A 20,793-nucleotide genomic window follows, 5' to 3' on the forward strand; every position below is an offset into this window, starting at 1 on the left:
CTTAAGCTAGGAAAAATGTGATCAAAATAAATCTTTAAAGCAAGGATAACTTTTTAATTGATACACAAAAATATTACTTAATCTTATTTGATATTCGGAAATTATCAATGTTCACTAACATTTGTAATCATGAAACGAATTTACATCTCACTCAGAGCTAGAGTTAATCCGTGTGTGAATGTGTATATTTTTGTTCAATAGTTTTGATGGTTATCAAAACGACTGACGAATTATAAACTGTAGGTGCTCTAAAAACTTTATTCATTTTTTTTTTACGTATTGTTATTTATGAAAATTTTGTACACGGAAATAAGCCGAGTTGTAACGATACATCCTCAGCGTAAACCGTTATACTAGTGTGAGCTTGAGATGCATATTGCATATGCATCTATAGAGTATTTATAAATGTGTATTATATGTAACTTATCATTTCTACGAACCAAACGTAGTCAAACGAATTTATCTCGTATATATACATATAAACCTCGCAAGGGGTTTTTCATAATCGTTCGTATCTGATATCATTTATGGGATATATTTATTTTATTATGATCTATAAATTATAAATTAAAATAACGTGTTATAGGTGGAAGCTTATATTTATAAAGAATAAAATTAATCGAGATAGACGTTTAAAGACTACAATTACCTTATAATACGATCCGTTTGTTTCGCTTTCGCATCAAGTAGAAATCGACGGATGGATTGACGTTCCCTTTATAAGCACGTTATAGCGATTTAACTGTAATTATGACATGACAATTTCCTTTAAGTTCCATTCATATTTACAAATATAAAGTAGCGTTACCCCCGGCTTCACCTGCTTTAACTTTTGTGTACAACACATATCGTTTATACACCGATGCACACGAGTGTTCATGATAGTTGGTTGCCCAGTTTGCCAGATTTATTTGACGTTTAGGTAACCTAACCTGCTCATTAGTAAAATATAACTTGGTAAGCTCCATAAAACAAGTCGGACAACAAAACAAAATGAATATAGATTATTTAAAAAATATATATATTCGTTCTAAATATCACGATAATGAACGCATTGATACAATACATTCGATATGATTAAGTTACTAATCATTCTTTTATTGCCTTTAATGTATCTTATGTAAATTATGAGCGTTTGCATTAAATTATAGCGTTACGAGATATTTATAAAAATACTATATAATAATTCTCACTATAAGTGAGAGATAATCTCGTCAGTCTGGTGGTAAACAAATGCCATATATATATATATATTCTTAGAGCAGAACCGTACGTTACACTGTATCACTAATGTTCTACAACGGCTGTTTAACTCTTCATACTAAAATTGCTGTTAAACGGTAAAATTGCCAGTGAGTGGGTGAGCCACTTGGTGTTAACAATACTTGAACAGTGTCGTTGATAAAAGCTACCTATTAGCAAAATTCTATACATAGTATCGAAATTATAAATGACAATTAAGTCCTAGTAACTTTGAGCTATCAAAAGTTTACGTTTCATATTTTAATAGAACCACTACGAGCTAAGATGTAAATACACACTAAAATTAGTAGGTATTATCAGACTAACGGCAATTTTGTCTGCGAGATCGTTTTAGGAGAACGCTTTTGAATTAGACCTCGTAGATAATTATCACAACCGTAAGCAAAACGAATCATTTACTGAATACAGAAACCGGACGTCAAAATAATCGTGAAGTATGTGACATTCATAAACGGTTACTATTATAATAAAACTTATGTTGAATAGATTTTTCAATTGCCTCTTCATTTTACGAAAATAAAAAAGACACAAAAAATTGTGAACGTTGTAAGACATTCTATAGTATATTTAGTATCAGCATTGCACCCGTGCGAAAAAAAAGCCGGGGCGGGTCGCTAGTAAATAATAAAAACAATTTTCTAGAAAAACCCCGCTGAGAACCGGTCAGGTTACATGTTAAATTTTATACAAAACGAGCGAATAGATTCATCAAACTGGTTTTAGGTCACAACAAATTTATTTAAATAGTTCCTCAAATCACTTGTATCTTGTGTTTAATTGAAGTGACAAATAAAAAAAAATACCTTATCTATCTCATACGCACGTTGGGCGTAATCTTATAATTCATCTTTACTAATATTATAAATGCGAATGTAGCTCTATCTATCTGTTGCTCTTTCACGCCCAAATTATTGAACCGAAATTAATGTAATTTGTTTTGGAGCAAGTTTAAACTCCAAAGAAGGACATGGGTTATTTTTTATGCCTAACACCTGGCGACCAACCTATAAAACACGAGCGAAACCGCAAGCGGGAACTAGTATGTAATATAAATATATATTAGAATAGATTAAATTTATAGAAAGGAATAGAATACCAAACGTTTAAGTTTTTGGAACAAAAATCCCGATTTAATAGACAGAATCATTTTATATTAAAGCTATTCTCTAAGAATCAGCAACAGCTATCTAATGTAACTTAATACCGAATACGGCCGCTGCCTCTAAATAGTGTTACAAAAAAATACCTAGCAAAACTCTTAATACTTTAATGCAATATTGGCTTTCAAACAGTATATTATTACCTTGAAGGTAGTAACCGAAGGGTTCCTAGTTTTAAGTTAATTACGAACTTGAATTTTGGGAATTTCATAGCACCAATATGAAGTTTTAAAATAATAAAATTTAGTTTCAATATATATTATATTAAAACTTACGTTACGTAAACATAATTCAAAACTAAACCATGACATTAAAAACAATGTTATTATAGTATTACTAATCACCGTTAAATATATTACATATATAAATATCAAACAAATCATATAAAATAAATCGATTACGTTTCCTATTGCAAAAGACCATTCCTTTAAAAGTTAAGTATAAAAAGGATACACGATCATTATTTTTACGTACGACCCTACTTATAAAATTAAGTCATTTTAAGATTATGGTATATTTCCAAATACCTTTTCCCGTTGAAAATTGCTATGGAGACCTTTGGCTTAAATTTACTCAATGAATTTATTGATCATAGATTTAAAAATCAGGATACCTACGAAACCGGCGTGTGTTACGGAGAGAGGAGTTGTTAAGTCATTGGTATAAGATATATACATTCCAGTTTTATCAAAAACCGTCCCGTCGCTTTTGTTTAATTAAGTAACAACTATCTATAAAATATGTACATACATATTACTAGTTTCTACCCGTAGCTTCGCCCGCATGTGAGGGATGGGGTAGGGGGATGTTGCAGGTGTATTCCATAATCTATATCTGTGCCAAATTTCATTGAGGTCGGTTCAGCCGTTCTGGCGTGATTGATTAACAGACAACCATCCATCCAAACTTTTGCATTTATATATCACCTTTATTTACATAGCCTACTTATTATATACTTTCACCTTTACAACACATACAATAAGTAGGCTATGTAATTATAGATGACCTCAAATATAACCTTTTCTTTTAATAAGAGTGACTACAGAATGTTACCATACCCGGGTGCGACATTAACAAGTATACATCTTTAAACATTTTACTTATTGAATTAATAAAAACTTCTTTCGTCTATAAAATATCCTTTAAAATAATTTTTCTGAGCATATTTTTTAAACAATACTTTTAATACATATAAGCCAAGCCATAACAAAACTTAATCATGGAACAATGAACCATATCACTTAAGATGATTAAAAAACTTTAATTACAAAAGGATTATTAACATTAAGACCTTAACATAATACTCAATTTTATATTTAAGTAAATTATACTTTTCTTGGCGACTAGAAAAAATAATATTGTACTATTTATAGCTTCTCATAACGTTTCAAAAAATTCTTTAGGCATCAAACAAAACTGTTGTTTAATATTCCCATGCACTTATTACTAGCCTACCAATACTTATCTACCAACAAAACCACAAAAATTGCATGTTTCTTTTCAAAATATAGGTAACGAGCAATGATACTATGGAATTAAGGTAACCGTTGGTGCTTTTAGTTATTTGCCCACGAGGTATGATTTCAAAACGACCTTGCGCATTGTCGGTTCATTTCTTAACACCGATTTCTAGACGAGTTCGCTCCAACAGCCCTGCTTCAAAACGTACCTCGGGCTTCGTTGCACAACGAGCTTACGTCAGCTAGCTCGCAGAACGGCTTACGTCATTCGAGCGTGATAGATTCAAGCTAAGATGAAGCCTATGCCTTTAGGTATATGGGCGTTGTTGCCGCGACGGGTGCTCTAGTATGATAGAGCGTTTAAGTTCACGTGAGTGGATGAGGCTGCGACGCCGCCGCGCCGCCGGCTCAACGATTCTGAGAAACGGTCGAGTCTCTCTAGTTTCGGACTTGAATATGAATCGTGTAATACGAACGTCTAAGAAGGTTATTTTGAGCGTTCTTTATAGACTTTTATTTTATACCTTAAAAGAAACCTTTAGGTACATTCCGTGTTATCATTCGGTATATTTGACAAGTTTAATAATAATTTTGATATTTCAATAAAACATGAACTATTTGTTTGTTGAAACTGACAAATATATAATAATAGTATTTATTTAGTTTTCATAATAATGTTTCCCATAGGTATGTGAATACCCAATAAATGACATAACAACCGACTATCGAAACGTTATTTATGAAAGAAAAATTAATATAAATTATAGTGGAATATATAAATACATTCATATTTTATGAATATTTTATCGTGAATACAAAGCAAATTTTAAATATTTAAGCGTTTCGTAATAGATCATTGACCTTTTATTACGTAATGCAATTGCTTGATAAAAAAAAATTATATGGCTAAGTTTTTATATTATGCACCTCGATAACAATTTGCTTAGCATTTTCTTATAAAAAGAAAATATTTTATGTGCTAAATGTAATTATGAATAAAAAATTAATATTATTATGTGGCCTCAAATTCAACTTATATCGGGGGTCCAATAACTCATTGCAAAGAAATTATTATTTGCTAAACGTCATTTCATTTTATAAATATTTAAATAAGATAAATTCATAAATAATTTAAAATTTGCAATGATTGCTAATACAATGTTTCTATTGTTACGAAAATGATCTTACAAGTAAATAATTGAATTATATATGATAATAAACTAAAGACGTCCAAACTTCCGCAAAACAACGATCAAGTTATTAACTATATAAGCTATCAGTTGGAATATTTTTTGTTATGTAACGGTACATACTATAAACGAGCAGTCAAAGGAAAATGTCCCAGTATCGAACAAGCTAATAAAATGAAGAAAAAAATACTATCATCGTATTTTCAATATAAGGCAAGAAACATATTCAATATAAATATCTATTACCGACTGACTAGGATTTATTTATTTTAGATTTAAAAAACTAAACACCGTATAAAAATTCTAAAGCCTTATATAATATTTAATAGTTATATATAAGGCGAGCATTACGTGTCATTTGAACAAAATATATTCAAGTGGAGTCAAACACCTGCACCTTTAAAACTTCATTTCGCACGTCTAACGTACCAGTTAAATGTGAAGCTACCCTTTGATATTTACCTTATATGTAATTTGTATAGAGTTAACTTTGATTGCATTAGCACGGCATACCAAAAATTTGTACACATTTCAATTAGTTGTAGTGGAAGGATAACTTATAATCTGTATGGTCACGAGAAGAGAGGCTATTTGTTTGCGTTACCTGGTGCGGAGAGAACGGTGGTCTCGAGTTGGGTGCGCCCGGTGGCCCTGGCGGCGGCGGGTACCGTGGCGGATACGAGCCAGGTGGACCGTATGCGCCCGGCGGCTGCTGAGGACCGCCTGGAGCACCTGCACCGTATGGCGGACCACCGTAACCTCGTGGTGGCTGGAAAGAAAATATATATTTTCAACACAATCGTTTTAATTTGTATTTTATATATTAAAGTAAAACCCACAGCTTGAGTTCGGTTTGATATATCCGAAGGTTTCCTCAGGATATTTGTCCCTCACCGTCAAAAATGATTGTGAGTAACATTGTTTAAGCACTTGAATACTCAGAACTCATACCCCAATTAGAACTTACGATCTTCGAACGAACTTCGGCTCAATTTTGTTCAATACTCTTTCGTCATAAGATTAAAACGTAAATTCTAATACAAAAGAGATACAGTAAGATATAAATAATCAATATCTCTTCAAATCGATAACAACTTAAAATCTGTATTAGCTGTACCTATAGGATAAAATAATTATCCGATATTAGACTTTACTATATAATATATTATTTTAAACCAAATTTAAAAACAAATTAATCCTTAAACGGTATTGATACTCATAAAAATTCAATAGTCATTAATGTTCCGTTTTATTGAACTCGCATATAAATTGATAAAATAAACAAAAAAGTCTGACAATTCGATTTGACATAAAATAAAATATATAGGATTTATTATTAGTTCATATAAATTAAACTAGTCATTTTTCATTAATATCTATTTCACAAGTGTTCTTTATCCAAACCATTCTCATATTATATATATATATATATAACAATTTCCACCTAAACAAATAAAAACCTCAACTTATTATGAATATCCGGTATCGGCCATAGACACATTCTATATCGATATAAATTACTCATAATAAAAGTAAACAACATCATTAACATAATCAATAAGACAAATTATTATAAGTTCGATTTAATTGTATTTATTTAAAGATAAATCCTGCTTAGCCGATGACAAGAATTATTAATATAAAAGGTGAATAGCTCGATACGCGTAAAAACAACGCCGTGTAAAAAACATGCGAATTGACAATCGTTCAAATATGCTTCTGTTGATAAAATTATATCGATAAAATGTTCATAAAACAGATTTTTTTTTTTTTTTTATAGTAGCTTAAAACTGTTCGACAAAACAATATTTGTCGTATGTTTAGTTCAGATTGTTTTCAATAAATTAGGTTTCGTCTAAATGTTCATTGAAGATAAATCTATTTTGAACAAAGTAGAATGAAAAATAGCTCCTATTTTTCATTCTACTTAAATCCTACCACAAACAATTCATGAAATGAATTATTTGTGTCATTCATTAAAATCTGATAAAAAATAACAATAAAATAGTTGAAACAAAGATAAAAGTTTGTACAAAATATTATAATATGTCAATACGGCCGTTATCGCATAATAAATGGTTGGAATTGAAAAAAGTATCTTTTCAATATTAAAATACCATATTACTACTACTACGAATTACGTATTATATATATATAATACGTAATATAAATATATATTATTATTATAATATATATATACGTAAAAATATGCTGTAATAATTTTAGTTTAATAACGCAATTCTAAAACGTCGAAACCTCTAAAAAGGCAATAATCATGTTTCAACTGAAACCCTTTATCTAACACGTTTCAGGCTCATCGTAACTATAAAAACAACACGCCTTTACTGTAATATCAATTTTCAGACAGATATCGCATCTAAATAATTGACGTCCAAAGTAATTCGCTGTGCCAACAATGCCGCCCGTTTCAGTTTTCAGCTCTCATTTTGTTCTATGATGAAAATTCAATTATTCCGTACGAGCCCCGCTCCGAGGCAAACGAGCGCCGAGAATCGGTCGGTACCCTTTGATCGAACGTTTTACATCTCGAAAGGACGGTCTCATACCGGAGGCTCTGGATCTAGTGGGACTAGGAGATATGAGGAGTTTGTCCGCCAATTAGACTTACATTTTTACGAACATTGGGGTGTTTTATGGCGGATTCAATGATTTATGAGGGCGGTGTGTTGTCGGGGTGCGGCGCGCGAGGGGTGGTGCGAGGGTTGCGCAAGGCGCGGGCGGCGGGGCGAGGCGGGGGGCGGCGGCGCGCTATTGGCGGACACTGCATCGATCGCACGACGAGCTCAGAGCGGCCCGCCCGCGGCAGCCAGCCTCCACCTACGTTAATAAGTAATCATTCGACCCCGCGATACCTCAGCGAGTTTTCCGGACAGAGCTGGAACCACTGAGACGGGCCTCGTATCTCCAGTCTGTTGGAACAAAGAGCCACCGCATAGGGCGACATCCGTATTGATTTATGCAGTAATTGACCCGCGGGTAGGTGCGCAGCCCGCGCATACCTCCGCCCGCTACGCACCTATGCTGCCTCTACACGCACGTATCTCTATTATATGAAAGAGAACAATGCAATTGGTTCAATGTAACGTTATACAAATCGACCTATTTTGTAAACGTAATGTATTTCAAGTGAATAATCCATAAACAAAACGTATAAACATTCAATGTAGGAAAAACTCGCCCCAAATCTCGAGATCATAATCTTAGGTTAAAATAGGCCCGATGTCGCAGTGACCTATTGCCTCACAGCCGAGGCCTCTTCAAGTCTCATAAAAGTTCATTTAATGCGAGGGAGGGTTTTTGTAAGGTTTTGAGACCGGTGGGGAGGTTCTCTTTAGAATGAAAACAAAACTCTAACCGTGATTCAAATGTAATACGCGTAATGTACAATCTCGAAAGTAATATGTAATAGTAATTACGTAATTCGATAACGCTATTCGAATTTCGGAAATTAATGTTTACTAACATATTGACCTATTTCAGTTCGAAAAATATTCAAATTTAAGACAATTATCATTTCGTTCGAAAACCGTATAAAGTTTGTTTAACGTTTCGTACATTAACGATTAATAGTTTATTGAAACACGCGCATCCGTACAGATACTCGAGCGCATTACGTTTTCACAAACAATAGATACGATAAGGGCTTGTTTTTTAATAATTTAATCATTCATTTTAGCGTACATTATGAATATTACGATAAGGCTCGTTACTACATTATACTTGCGTATTTCGTTCATAATTCTTGTAATAATTAACTACAAAGTTCAATCGCAGCGACCTTGTTACACAAACTTGTACAAGGTAATATCCTTTTTTAAGTATTTTATAATTTTTCATTTAAAAAGCACGAATGTTTTAAGAAGAAATTGTTCAAACATTTCTGTTTTATTCATAAAATTTACAAATTTTACTTATAATATAAAGAAGTATTGTGTTTTTTTTTTTCAAATTCAAACCGAAAGTCTTTCAAATCTTTATTGCTATAAAACTTTTACGTTATGACAGTTTCAGAAAAATCAAAGGTTACGTAGATAATTTTTATGTTGTACAATTTTTTGATATGGCTTATTATGTCAACTTAGACCGAGACACTATTATCAAACCGGGTGTTTTAAAAGCAAACACAGTCGAAACTATAACATTCACTTGGAGACTTTGTATGCGAGTTTTGTATATCTCGAAAATGCCAACAAAAGTCTGCGAGAGCAAATATCTAATTTAAATAGAAAAGACATTGGTACATATTTAAAAGAAAAAAAGAAAAAAAAAACTGCTTCTGATCTTCAACTTTAAAAATGTGTTTGTTACACATTATTTATTCATAACAAAATGTCTAAACATTGATTTTAAACATTTACTGTAAATAAAGTGTACATCTACCACCTTGCAATTTGGACAAGTAGAAATGTAAATATAAAATACCTATTTGAATAAACACATGAAAAACTTGAGTCGAGCGTGTGGTAAAATACGGTACAACAGGCGGATAGATGATAAGCCTGGCGTGACACGTACCGATCGTATTATGTATATTATTTTACTCATATTTTATTATTTAAAAAAATATTGAGAGTCAACAACGTACAGTTTAAAATTGGATTTTTTTACTGTGCGATGTTCGGCTAGATCAGTAGTTCCCAAACTTATTTTTCTCGTTGACCACCTATTGGCATGTGTCCGTAACCACAGTTTGAGAGAAACGCTAAAATAAAATTTGTTTAATATTGGTGCTTTTAATTCTATTCTTAGTAACCCTACGAGTATTTCAGCAATTAAAATCTATGAATTTGTTAGTGATTCTCTCAAACTGATGACGAAAAAAAAAAAAGATACCTTTGGCATCAAGTATTTATAGTGGTGATCAAGTTCATGTCTGAACAAGCATTACGCACTGTCGGGCGGATAGCGCTTTGCAAGTCTGTACACGAAATTGGACGTAATATCGAATACGCAAGCTGGGCCAAGTAACAGTCGCTTACCTTATTAAAATATTATCTGCTTAGTTAGGTATTTAAAACAATGTAAGTAGGCCCTTATAAAAACTATGCTTACATTTTTGCTCTTTACTATCAATAGCCATTTATATCGTTTCTCTTACCATTCTTAACAAATCAACTACTCTTACACCCTGGCCAACCAGTTACACACTTTTTAACAAATGGAAGAATGATTACTGGCACTAATTGATATATAGTTCATATCATCAAATGAAACAATCGCCGCTATTTTAGTTTAAATTCAATTTTTATGGCAAATATCGTAAAAACATCTTATCAAATATCTTATCAACTTGTTTCTCGTATCAATTATGAAGTAGACTATATACATAAATGTACTACGTATTTAAACACGGTATATTGTGCATGATATTTTAAAACATCGAAATCAAGACTCGTCATACGATTTAAATCACATGTTATTTCACTAAGAATGATAAGTATTAAGCTTATTTTACTTAAATATTATATTTAATTTTTAATAATATTATTGGAAGAAAAACTCATTCAATAATTATTATATTGTTCAAGTTTTGATTATAAAATCCACAATTCAAAAACATTAAAATTATTTAATTTATATATTTAATAATATTTGAGTAGTTTAGTTAGTTAAAAAGCTAAAACATTTACTTTACTTAAATGTATGTAACAAGTCCTATATAAAGCAAAAAAAAACCAGATGAATAAGAGGCGCCTAACTTCTTTTCAGGCATTTTCAATTAACTTTTACACAATACGTTCTAAGGAAACTATAAAAATTACCGTTTGATCGGGATATAGTAAGGCAATAGGTGTTTCAAATCTGCTTATATGGTTACCAAATAGTTTTAAAAGATTAAAAATATACTGCTATATGACTCAGTAAGTCAATAATATAAAAAGGAAAAAAAGCAATGTTATTCCTTTCGAATTAGTTAATTTTTGGAATAATTCCCAAAAAAACAACTCTACATATAAATAATCATATTTATAACGTTATTTATAGCCTATCATCCAATTATGTTTTCTTTTTTCAAACGATGATGCACATATTAATTTGAAAGTGTGATCAATCTTCTCATGAAACCTTTTACGACAAAAAGTAAAAAATATAATATATATATTTATATAAGTCAGCTGCTTAAGAGCCTTGGTGAGTAAGCATTATGAAATTGTCATTTTACATTTTTATTTACCTTCTAGTACATAGATTACTTAAGGGTTTTTTATGATCAATAACTCGTATAGTTGCAAAATCCACGCATAAACAGCAAAAGCATTCTTAAGGATAGTTGGCAATCGGTTGAAAAATATGGTCAAATTATTTTGCAATGGAATAAATTGGATAAGAGTAAACGAAAGATGGTATTTTAATCGGAGTAGCTGATAGTTTATATATTTTAAGAGTTATTAGTAAAGTATTTCATAAATCCCCAACCCCAACCAATTGAAGGACACAATCCCGAAAAACATAATCACAGATTTATCAAATTAATTATTACGTATTTCGGATAGGATAATTTGCTAAATTATTTCAAATCGTGACTTTAAATTTATAAAACAAACTCGAAACCATTCATAACTTCATTTAAATAAACATTTCGACCTTTACCCAACTATAACTGTACATGAATGAAGTCAGTAGGAATGAGGCGGGCATATTTAATTAGATATAATATTCCGTGCCGGCAGCAACTGCATTGCATCAAACGCGAGTGCAAGTGCGAAGCAAACCGTTAGGAATGTGACCGGATTCCGACCGGGCGCGGCCGCGTCACTCGCATCACTATTAGGTCATTAATAACCTAAACAACTATACGTGTAATAGATCTGTAACACGACCGTGTCCATAAATCTATCCTAATTAATTCGGGCAGATTCTTTTATCAATACGAGTATTGAAAACATTTTTTTTTAATATCGTCTTTCTGTTAACATATGACAAGGAAAACGATATAATTATTATTATGCCACCAAAAAGATTAAAACAATCTATATTTAAATATCAACAAGGCATATTCTTTTATAGTTTAAATTTTGAGATACATATTTGTTGATGTTTGTAGAGAAAAAATGCATGTTATGTATTATAGAGAATTATAGATCGATTCACTGCCAAAATAATTTGTATATATTTTTTTTTATGTCAATACTCTTAGTCGTCTTACACACTAAGACATATTGTGGGCACGAGCGTCACTCATTACTAATGAAAGCCGAAAATTTAAGGTGGAGGGGCTCGCCTCCGTAAGTGAATACATAGATCTAAAACATGTCCTGAGTTTTTTTGTCGATTTTTCACGATAGATTCTACATTCCGACGGTAGCTTCATATTAAATTTACTCTTCCAATCGTTTAAATTAAAAAAATGCTTGAAGAACCTGCTACAATAAGGTAGGTTTGATTTTAATGTAATCGCATTGAACTAAAACAATCGTGAATAAAAAAAAAATTTTTGCTTCTTTTCAATATCCGTTGCTAACTTCAGGTTCTAACGGCATGGGGGATTTATAAAAAACAAGTTTTAAAATTTGGTCCTATAATAAAAAGCCTACATACCTACATAGAAAGTGTAGTTCAGTATTGGCCATTTTAATAAGCCATGGTATTGTTATAGCTGCATATGTCTTTTCGTCAAAGGTATTCAACATATTAACAAAGGATAGTGGTAAAGCTTTATGCAAATCCGTCTGGTTAGGTACCACCTAACCAATACTTAGTACTGTTTTGTTCAGGTTTAAAGAGTCAGTGACTCAGGGTTACGGACACAAGAGACATAATATCTTAGATCGCAAGTTGGTCGTGCTTTAACGATGTATGGAATTGTTAAAAATGTTATCGGCGCGGATGTGTTGAAATACTATTTATATATTTATAACCAACACATAAAAGTTCACAATATAAGAGTTACGTTAAGTGATATGTGCATGGAAGATTACACTCAAAATATACATTGGGATTATGTTAAGCGTAAATTGCGAATATTTCCAGCAAGCATCAACTTGTGTTTAGATGAGTACAACGATACCAACTTTAAGAGTTTGCGTTAAACTTGAGCTGTTGCCAGACGCAATCTCAATCTTTTAGTGTTCTAACTTCATTCAAAGTTTATTTAACGTATAAGTATATCTATTTTTTCTTAACTAAATTCATCTAGCAAGCGTCCTTTGGAACACATTATATAACCAATAATCTTTACATTTTATATGAGATTAACATTGTTTAAAATTACATTCAAAACGATTTCTTTGTTATTAAATGTTTTAATAGACAGTTTAAAGATCGCAATAGTTGCAAGCATCGTATGATGTATAATTAAATAAGTAGAAGTATCATTAAATATCTGATCTCACAGTTCATTGCAAATATGATGAATGGATCAAGTCTCAAACATCAAATGTTGTCAATGAGCAAATATAACCACTTACCATCAGGTGATCATATGTAAACTATGGGTATATGAGTGGTACATTCATTACCACATGATTCCTATAAAGATATAGCATTATAATTACTGTTCATGAATAAATATTTGGTCGTTGTTCGTTTGATATGAATTGGTAATTAACTTTGTTTTTTTTTCTGTAAGTCCATACAAGTAAATATATTAAATAAGAAAACTAACAAATTAATTTAGCAAGTCTATGCGTAATTAAAGTTACGATAATAAATTCTACCATTCCAAACTTAACTTGAACACGCATCTACATAAATTAACATCCAAATTATCTTAATTAATGATCCTTATTAAAGTTATAATCAATTTGATAACAAATTTATATCTTCAGGAGTATTTTTGTTACAATATTTTATGTAATTTTATATTTTTAGTATGGTTATCTTGCTATTGAATTAAACCACCTAATCGATTAAGCTGTAATTTTGCACATACTTTTGTTTCTGACAATACAAATAGGAATATCAATATAATACATGAGAAAAAAATAATTAATGTATACTAAATTTTATGAATTTTAAAGTAATGCTTGCGTTTAATGAGATTTTTTATACTTTAAACTTATCATATTTATTAGGTGTTATAATATTTTTTATACACGACGTTAAATTTCATTAAAAAAACTATTAATGTGATCGTTTGTTACTTCAAATCTGTGTCCTTATTTACGTTACTGAAGATTACCGATTTTGGTATTAAGTGAGTGCCAATAGTATGAGTAACTCATTTTCTTACAATAATTTTATTTAGCTTCTTATATCTTATGTCTCAATGATTCTTTAGATTCCAGGTTGCGCGAAAATCCCTTTTTGCAGCACGAATATCGTATGGATTACGGGTGCGTTACCCCAATGCATAATAACATAAGACATTTTACACTAAAAGTAACTAAAATATAATGAGCGCACCGTATCATCATCGGTAAATAGTCTTATTTTATTAACTACAAATACCGCAGAGCTTTGTCTAGCCTTGAAACGTTTATAATGGGGGTCCATTGGAACTTGGCATCAACATTAAGGTCAAGAAATTCAGCTGATTCCACTAGACCTATCGATTTCCCAATATTAACCATTACTTTTTAGAAGATATTCAATAGTTTGATTTTGCCAGCGAAGCGGTCAGATGACAAGTATATAGTTCAAATCTACGTGATATAAAACATTTGACGAGATGAAATAAAACTGTTACAAAACAAGAGTTAGCTCGTAAGCAAGCCTACGAGGCATTTGAGAGCAACATTAAATATTTCAGTCGTTATACATTTACCGCCAAGGACGCGAGAGCTATATAAAATGTGCAAATAGTAAACAGCGTATAACAGAAATGTTAATGACCTATGACTAATTCAAGAGGCCGGTAATGTATGTATAATATCGACATTCGTACAAACAACAGTAGCTGTGTACGCTGGCGGATACGAGCAAACATTACATAACTCTTTGATTGTGTTTGTAAAAAGTTGGGGATTCCCTCAACTACACGCGCACCTTACACCGATACACTTGTGTGAGTGTAACCTTGCCTTCCTTTACATATTAAACGCCGTCGGGCTATCCCTTTGCGTATCTACAAAAAAGCCGAGCCATAACTGTATTGTCAGATGAAAAAGAGAAAATGAATGAGATGGGATTGACTGTTATTACTATTATTACTTTATTTCAATGAGCTCCTGCGAGAAACGATAAAAGGCTCGCTGACCGGTTTACTTTTTGTACTTGTTTGAGAATCAACAATGGAACGTAAACCGTATTCATCACATCTGTGCCGACCTCGGATGACACGTGCTGCCTTAAATAACCGTTTTAATGAATACACTAGTCGATTAAATATTTCAGACATAGAACACACAAATCGATTTCTCTATTTAAACAATAATAAACATCATAACTGTATCATAATTAAAGTACATATGAATCATAAACGACGATTGAATTGAATACACAATGAAACATTCGCGACGACGTAAAGAAAACTAATCAATTAACGTTAATAATGACGAAATGAAACGCACGCGTTTAACGTCACCTCCTGCCTCATCCACTAGCTGGAGGTAAATAGAAAATGTCTGTGTATTTAATTATAAAGATCTATAAATAGACAGAACATTACGTCGTGTTATGCGGTTGGTTACGACGTGTTATTTCGGTCTCTAGCGTCACGAGCCCCGTGAATGTCAAGCTCGCGATACTAGGTGCAGGCGGTTAAGCAACAGGTGGCATATAATACATTCTCATTAAATATCAAATAAGCTAAATAAACTGTATTTAATTTATAGTGCAGCATTATTAATGCTCGGCTGTTTCTAGGGCACGGCCGTCATATGTGACGTGTAAAATGAATACGGGCAAACGTTTCTAATGAGCCGCTTGTTAAGGTTGGAAGCGGTGAACTCTAATTACGTACCAAGGGTCACATTAAACTAGTTGATTATAAATATTAATAAAATTCACACATACATTTTTGAAGATTTTAATTAATTAGTAACAATTTTTCTCAAGTAATATTTATGATGAGATACAGAAAGATCAGTTAGATGAATCCGAGAGAGAATCTACTTGACCAGGCTAAAGCCTCGCCACAACTGTAACGCCTTAGATAATGGAGATGAAGAATATACCATGTGAGAACGATTAAATGATTTCTGTACGTTTATTAATCTAAAAACATGTACAAATACGCAAATATTTTAGAGTCCAATAATGTTATCATTGACTCCATTTCAGCTGAAATATTTACTAAAATAGATACTAAAACGAGCGTATTTTCAATGCTAAACCCACGTCACCGTAATCAATTATGTATCGAATGACGTTAAATTTAATCAATAAATTCAATGCTTAAATTAGATTATGTAATAATTCATGTTATCGAATAAATCATAAATGACAACCTGCATATCGATATCTCACACGCAACAAGTGTAAACAAAGGGATTACAAGTGTTACTGACCTAATAAAGCGACCCCTTTTCCACCCAAGACGGTTCAATAAAGAACTCCCTTTAGGTACATACTATCTGGCGTACATAAGAGTGGCGGTCGTGACCTTTGATGTAGATATACTATAATGTATAAACGCCCGCCCGTTATGTACCCACCCAATCCCAGGATTAAAAAATATTTACTCTCGACGGAGGCGGCATTTCAAAGAATCAACAATTTAAATTTACGTCGCGTAACATCAATATCATTCATTAGTTTTTGTGTAATCTACTTTGAAACATTTTTTATTATTTATATAAATAGAAAGTTGTTGCATATTTTAAAATCTTGAAACTCAGAAGAAATAAGATGTCTAGGGTATTATATACGTTACGCTTTCATACTTGTAACACTATTATGAGTATCACAAGCCGTCGAGTTCAACCTATCACATCGACGAGAACAGAAATATCAAGAAAATATAAAATTTTCTATCAAGTATTGATGCATAAAGTGTATTCATAACTCCGTGACGTCTTTAAAATCGTTCAGTAGATCAGAACTTAGGTATATATATATTATATATGAATGAGTCATTTACCTTTCTGACTGCGTTCAGACAGAGGTCCTTGGCAATGGCCCCTTTTGCATTCATATACATTTATCGATGTAAGTTACGTCACATCGTTTGCATTATTAAGGCTAGCTTGTAATTAAATTCTTCATACAAGAAGCACGTGTGCATTTTGGTTATAAAATGTACGAAGTTTTGTGAAATATATTTACAGTTTATAAAGTATCGAAAGCACGCGAAATTTTATTTTAAAATGTTTTAACCAATGTTTAAACTTTGTTTAACTTCGCGAGTTAAACCATTCAATTAAAATGGAAATTAATATACAAATATAAATAATTATCATTTCTTTTATCAAAGCATAATAATCATCTCATTACTAAATCAATTACAGCGCTAATGCTATTATCATATTATATAATAAACGAGCAAAACAATAAACCTATTAACAGAAACGTATATTACGCTTGATACGTTGACAACGATTACGAAGACCTATGTATTATTTACGTAAAAGTCATTTGATTTGTAACATGATGAATCGTGATTCATTAGCTTTTTGTAGACCGATATGTCTAGCGGCAAGGCAAAGAGATAATGGGCTTGACCTACACAGGTTTCCTTTGTTATTAATCCGACGTTTTGATTCCAACCGAGGACGGGCAAAGGGGCCGGCAATTACATGACGTCACGGTGGTTTAACGACCCCATTACAACATACAGTATGAATGAATGCAAGCCGCGTGACGAGTGACGTTTTCGTTCGCCAATACAAATCGTGATGTAAGATTGTCTCTTCATCGATCGAGATGACCGTGACGTTCATATTAAAGGAGATAATTAAGCAAATCAAGACGTCGCGTTGCGGAGTAATGCCTCGTTGATTCTTATTATTGATAAGAACTATTAATGACTATGTTGCAATACGGTAATAAAGAACACTGATGCAACATTAAACAAACCATTAAAAATAAAACGAGTCATATTTTTGTATGAATCATTATTGCTACTAATTCAGTTGTTTGAAACGAGAGCAGCTGATGTCAAGTGAAATTTTAATAGATGGTAGTTACGCGGTCATCCACCCGATGCGGTAGACGAGAGCGGCCATTATCCAAGCACAACACAATGACACGATTATCGGGCACGCGGGTCCGAGACGGCTCGCATTGATTTTACGAAATCCACATCACGGACTCAGAATGAACGGTCTCCGTCGGCCCATTCATCTCGTTTTCATGTACACACCGCTATTGCGATGCGAAAGTGAGAGCGAAATTTACTCGGGCTTGCACTACGCACCGCAACGTACCGCCCTAAATACGAAGAGAATAGAATATCGAGCACTATCCCGTTAATTGATTACCAAAGGCGGTTAGTTGGATGAGGTTTACTTTACACAACTAAATGGTTCCATTCGACGTTGTTATATACTGTTTATATAATGGAGATATACCAAAATATATAGTGAAGATATTCGAATAACACGAAATGTGTATCTCGAAAAAAATGTACAAGACGTTTTGATCTTAGTTGTTTGGTATAGTACATTGTAAAATTCCGTGAAAGAGATTAGATCGGATGCCAGAAACAAGAGCAACGTATTGTATATCCACATCAAACAGCTAAATCTAAATATAGCGGGCGCCGATATCAGCGGTTCGCCCTTGAACCAGTCGCACGGAAACATTTTATTATTATTACCGAGCTGTCGGCGAGCACAAGTATGTCGGGTCGACGACCCCACAACCACGTGTCTCCTTATCGACAACTATCTAACACGATTGTGGGTAAACAACATGCCGAGATAAATGACTAATTCCACAACACTTGTTTATTGAGCCATTCATAAATTAAGTAATGTATTTAATATCGTCAAAATAGTTTCGATGACAATGATGCGATGATAACGGCACATTCAATGTAGGTACAAATCTGATCAGATATCTTTACGTATAGTAACGTCAGCGTCTAGAAACATTACTTTCAGTGCTTACAATGTTCTTTATAAGACCAAAAAGTAGTCTGCAATATCACCTAATAAGATTGAACGTTCGACGAGCAACCTCTTAACAAGGCGTTCCGAAAATAACATGATGACAAAAAGTTCCGTAAAAATTAAAAACACTAAGGCATAACTCCTTAAAATAAATGGGACTAATTGCAAGGAGTCTTGACGGACGGACGAGCGGAAGAACAGCCGCATCGTGGGAAGTGGGACAGTGTTACGTAACCGGTATTTGTTCGCCGGCCAGCCTACACAGGTACATCCTTACAAATGCGTACGACCTTGAATGTGAACTCAAAGTGTAAATAGCACGTGCTCGATGCATTGTTTTATGGAGGCTCGTTCGAAACAGCAACAGTCATACTAAGATTTTAACGCAAATCGAAGGAGTATTGTATCAAACACAGTACTGCACTAAGCGCTTATATTTAAACTTTACTAAGCAGCAGCTGAAAGAACGAATACTCGTTAATATCATATTTGTAGCAATAAACAGACAATATGTACACAGAAAATATAGTCTGATTCGTGTATATTTAAAATAAACAAAATTAAAATCCAACAAAAGGCATAAAAAAAAGAAAATTTCAATTCGAAACACTGTGTTGCAGACTAAGTAAAGACAGAGAGACACATGATATGTTGGGCACACAGTAAAACGAAACCCTTTCGAATTCACGCGAAGCTGGATACACGTGTCAGATGTCAAGTTCCATTCGCGTTGATTCCGTCAAACACGTCCCGACGCCGCTGCCTTTACATAATGTATGTGCGGAAAGTGGAAGCGGTAGAATGGCGCCGAAGCCTGGCATCGCGGCTGCCTTTACCCCGTTTTGTAATTGAGAGACGAACGCACAAATCTCTGCCTGGAAGCGAGTAATATTTGCCTACACATCAAACTTTCACTATCGTCGTACGCTTTCGTTTTTATATCCGCTAACAGCAACGGGCCAGCTTTGTTATTCCTCCGCGATTTTTCCTTTTTGTGACCAACAACCGACATTCAATGCCGTTGCGAGAACATACACTACAAATTTAATATGTATTTTTTCGGTTCTCTTCTTTATAAATATAAAAAACGTATCACCAGTGTTATACAAATACATAGTTTCTACAATACAAATGTAGGATGCATTCATTAATGAATATTTTGTTTTACAACTTGTAGTTTTTTATTTAACGGTCTCCATAATTCCTCTCTTAGTTTACTACTCTTGAGTTCGCCTTATCATCATTACAAACATAAAAATATACAAAGATAATCTTACATTTTTTTATTAAGTCACGGGAAAATTCTTTACTATATGACAATTATTTGTTTCAATCAAAAAATTATACGTAATCAATGCTGTTTACTTAAATCGGTTGACATGGCTGACTAAACTAAAACTGGAGTCTAGTAAGCTGAGACTAGGAACACGTGTTATTTTAAAAGGTAATCCGCTATTATTTTAGGAAATTAACTTTAATGGGCTAAATTTGTATGAATTTTACTTGTACAAAGTCGAGAAAGCTAGTTAATTCTAATAGTGATTGCATTTCATCGATAATTCGTCAATCCTATGAAACTAACTTATAAGACCATACCTCTACTTAAACTCGAATTTATTCTAAATAGTCACTGATTACACTTGGCTAGTCAGGTCAGTCACTAGTCAGTCTACTTCACGACGAGCAATGTTGCACCTGATAGTAACTTACAATTATTGCTAATTTTAAAATTAGGCAAACCACATATTCCACAGCCAAATTGCTA

General features: G+C 32.7%; 1 protein-coding gene across 12 annotated transcripts in view; it reads right to left on the minus strand.

Moving 5' to 3' along the window:
• The window catches only part of Osa (osa), a 91,742-nt gene that overhangs the window by 66,197 nt on the left and 4,752 nt on the right, over positions 1–20,793 (minus strand). For all 12 annotated transcript variants that reach the window (XM_064218084.1, XM_064218083.1, XM_064218082.1 and 9 more), the window contains exon 2: positions 5,678–5,842. In XM_064218084.1, the coding sequence (XP_064074154.1) occupies positions 5,678–5,842 (165 nt within the window). The remainder of the gene's footprint in view (positions 1–5,677; positions 5,843–20,793) is intronic.

This window comes from Vanessa tameamea, chromosome 20, assembly GCF_037043105.1.
Source record: "Vanessa tameamea isolate UH-Manoa-2023 chromosome 20, ilVanTame1 primary haplotype, whole genome shotgun sequence".
NCBI classification, from domain to species: domain Eukaryota; kingdom Metazoa; phylum Arthropoda; class Insecta; order Lepidoptera; family Nymphalidae; genus Vanessa; species Vanessa tameamea.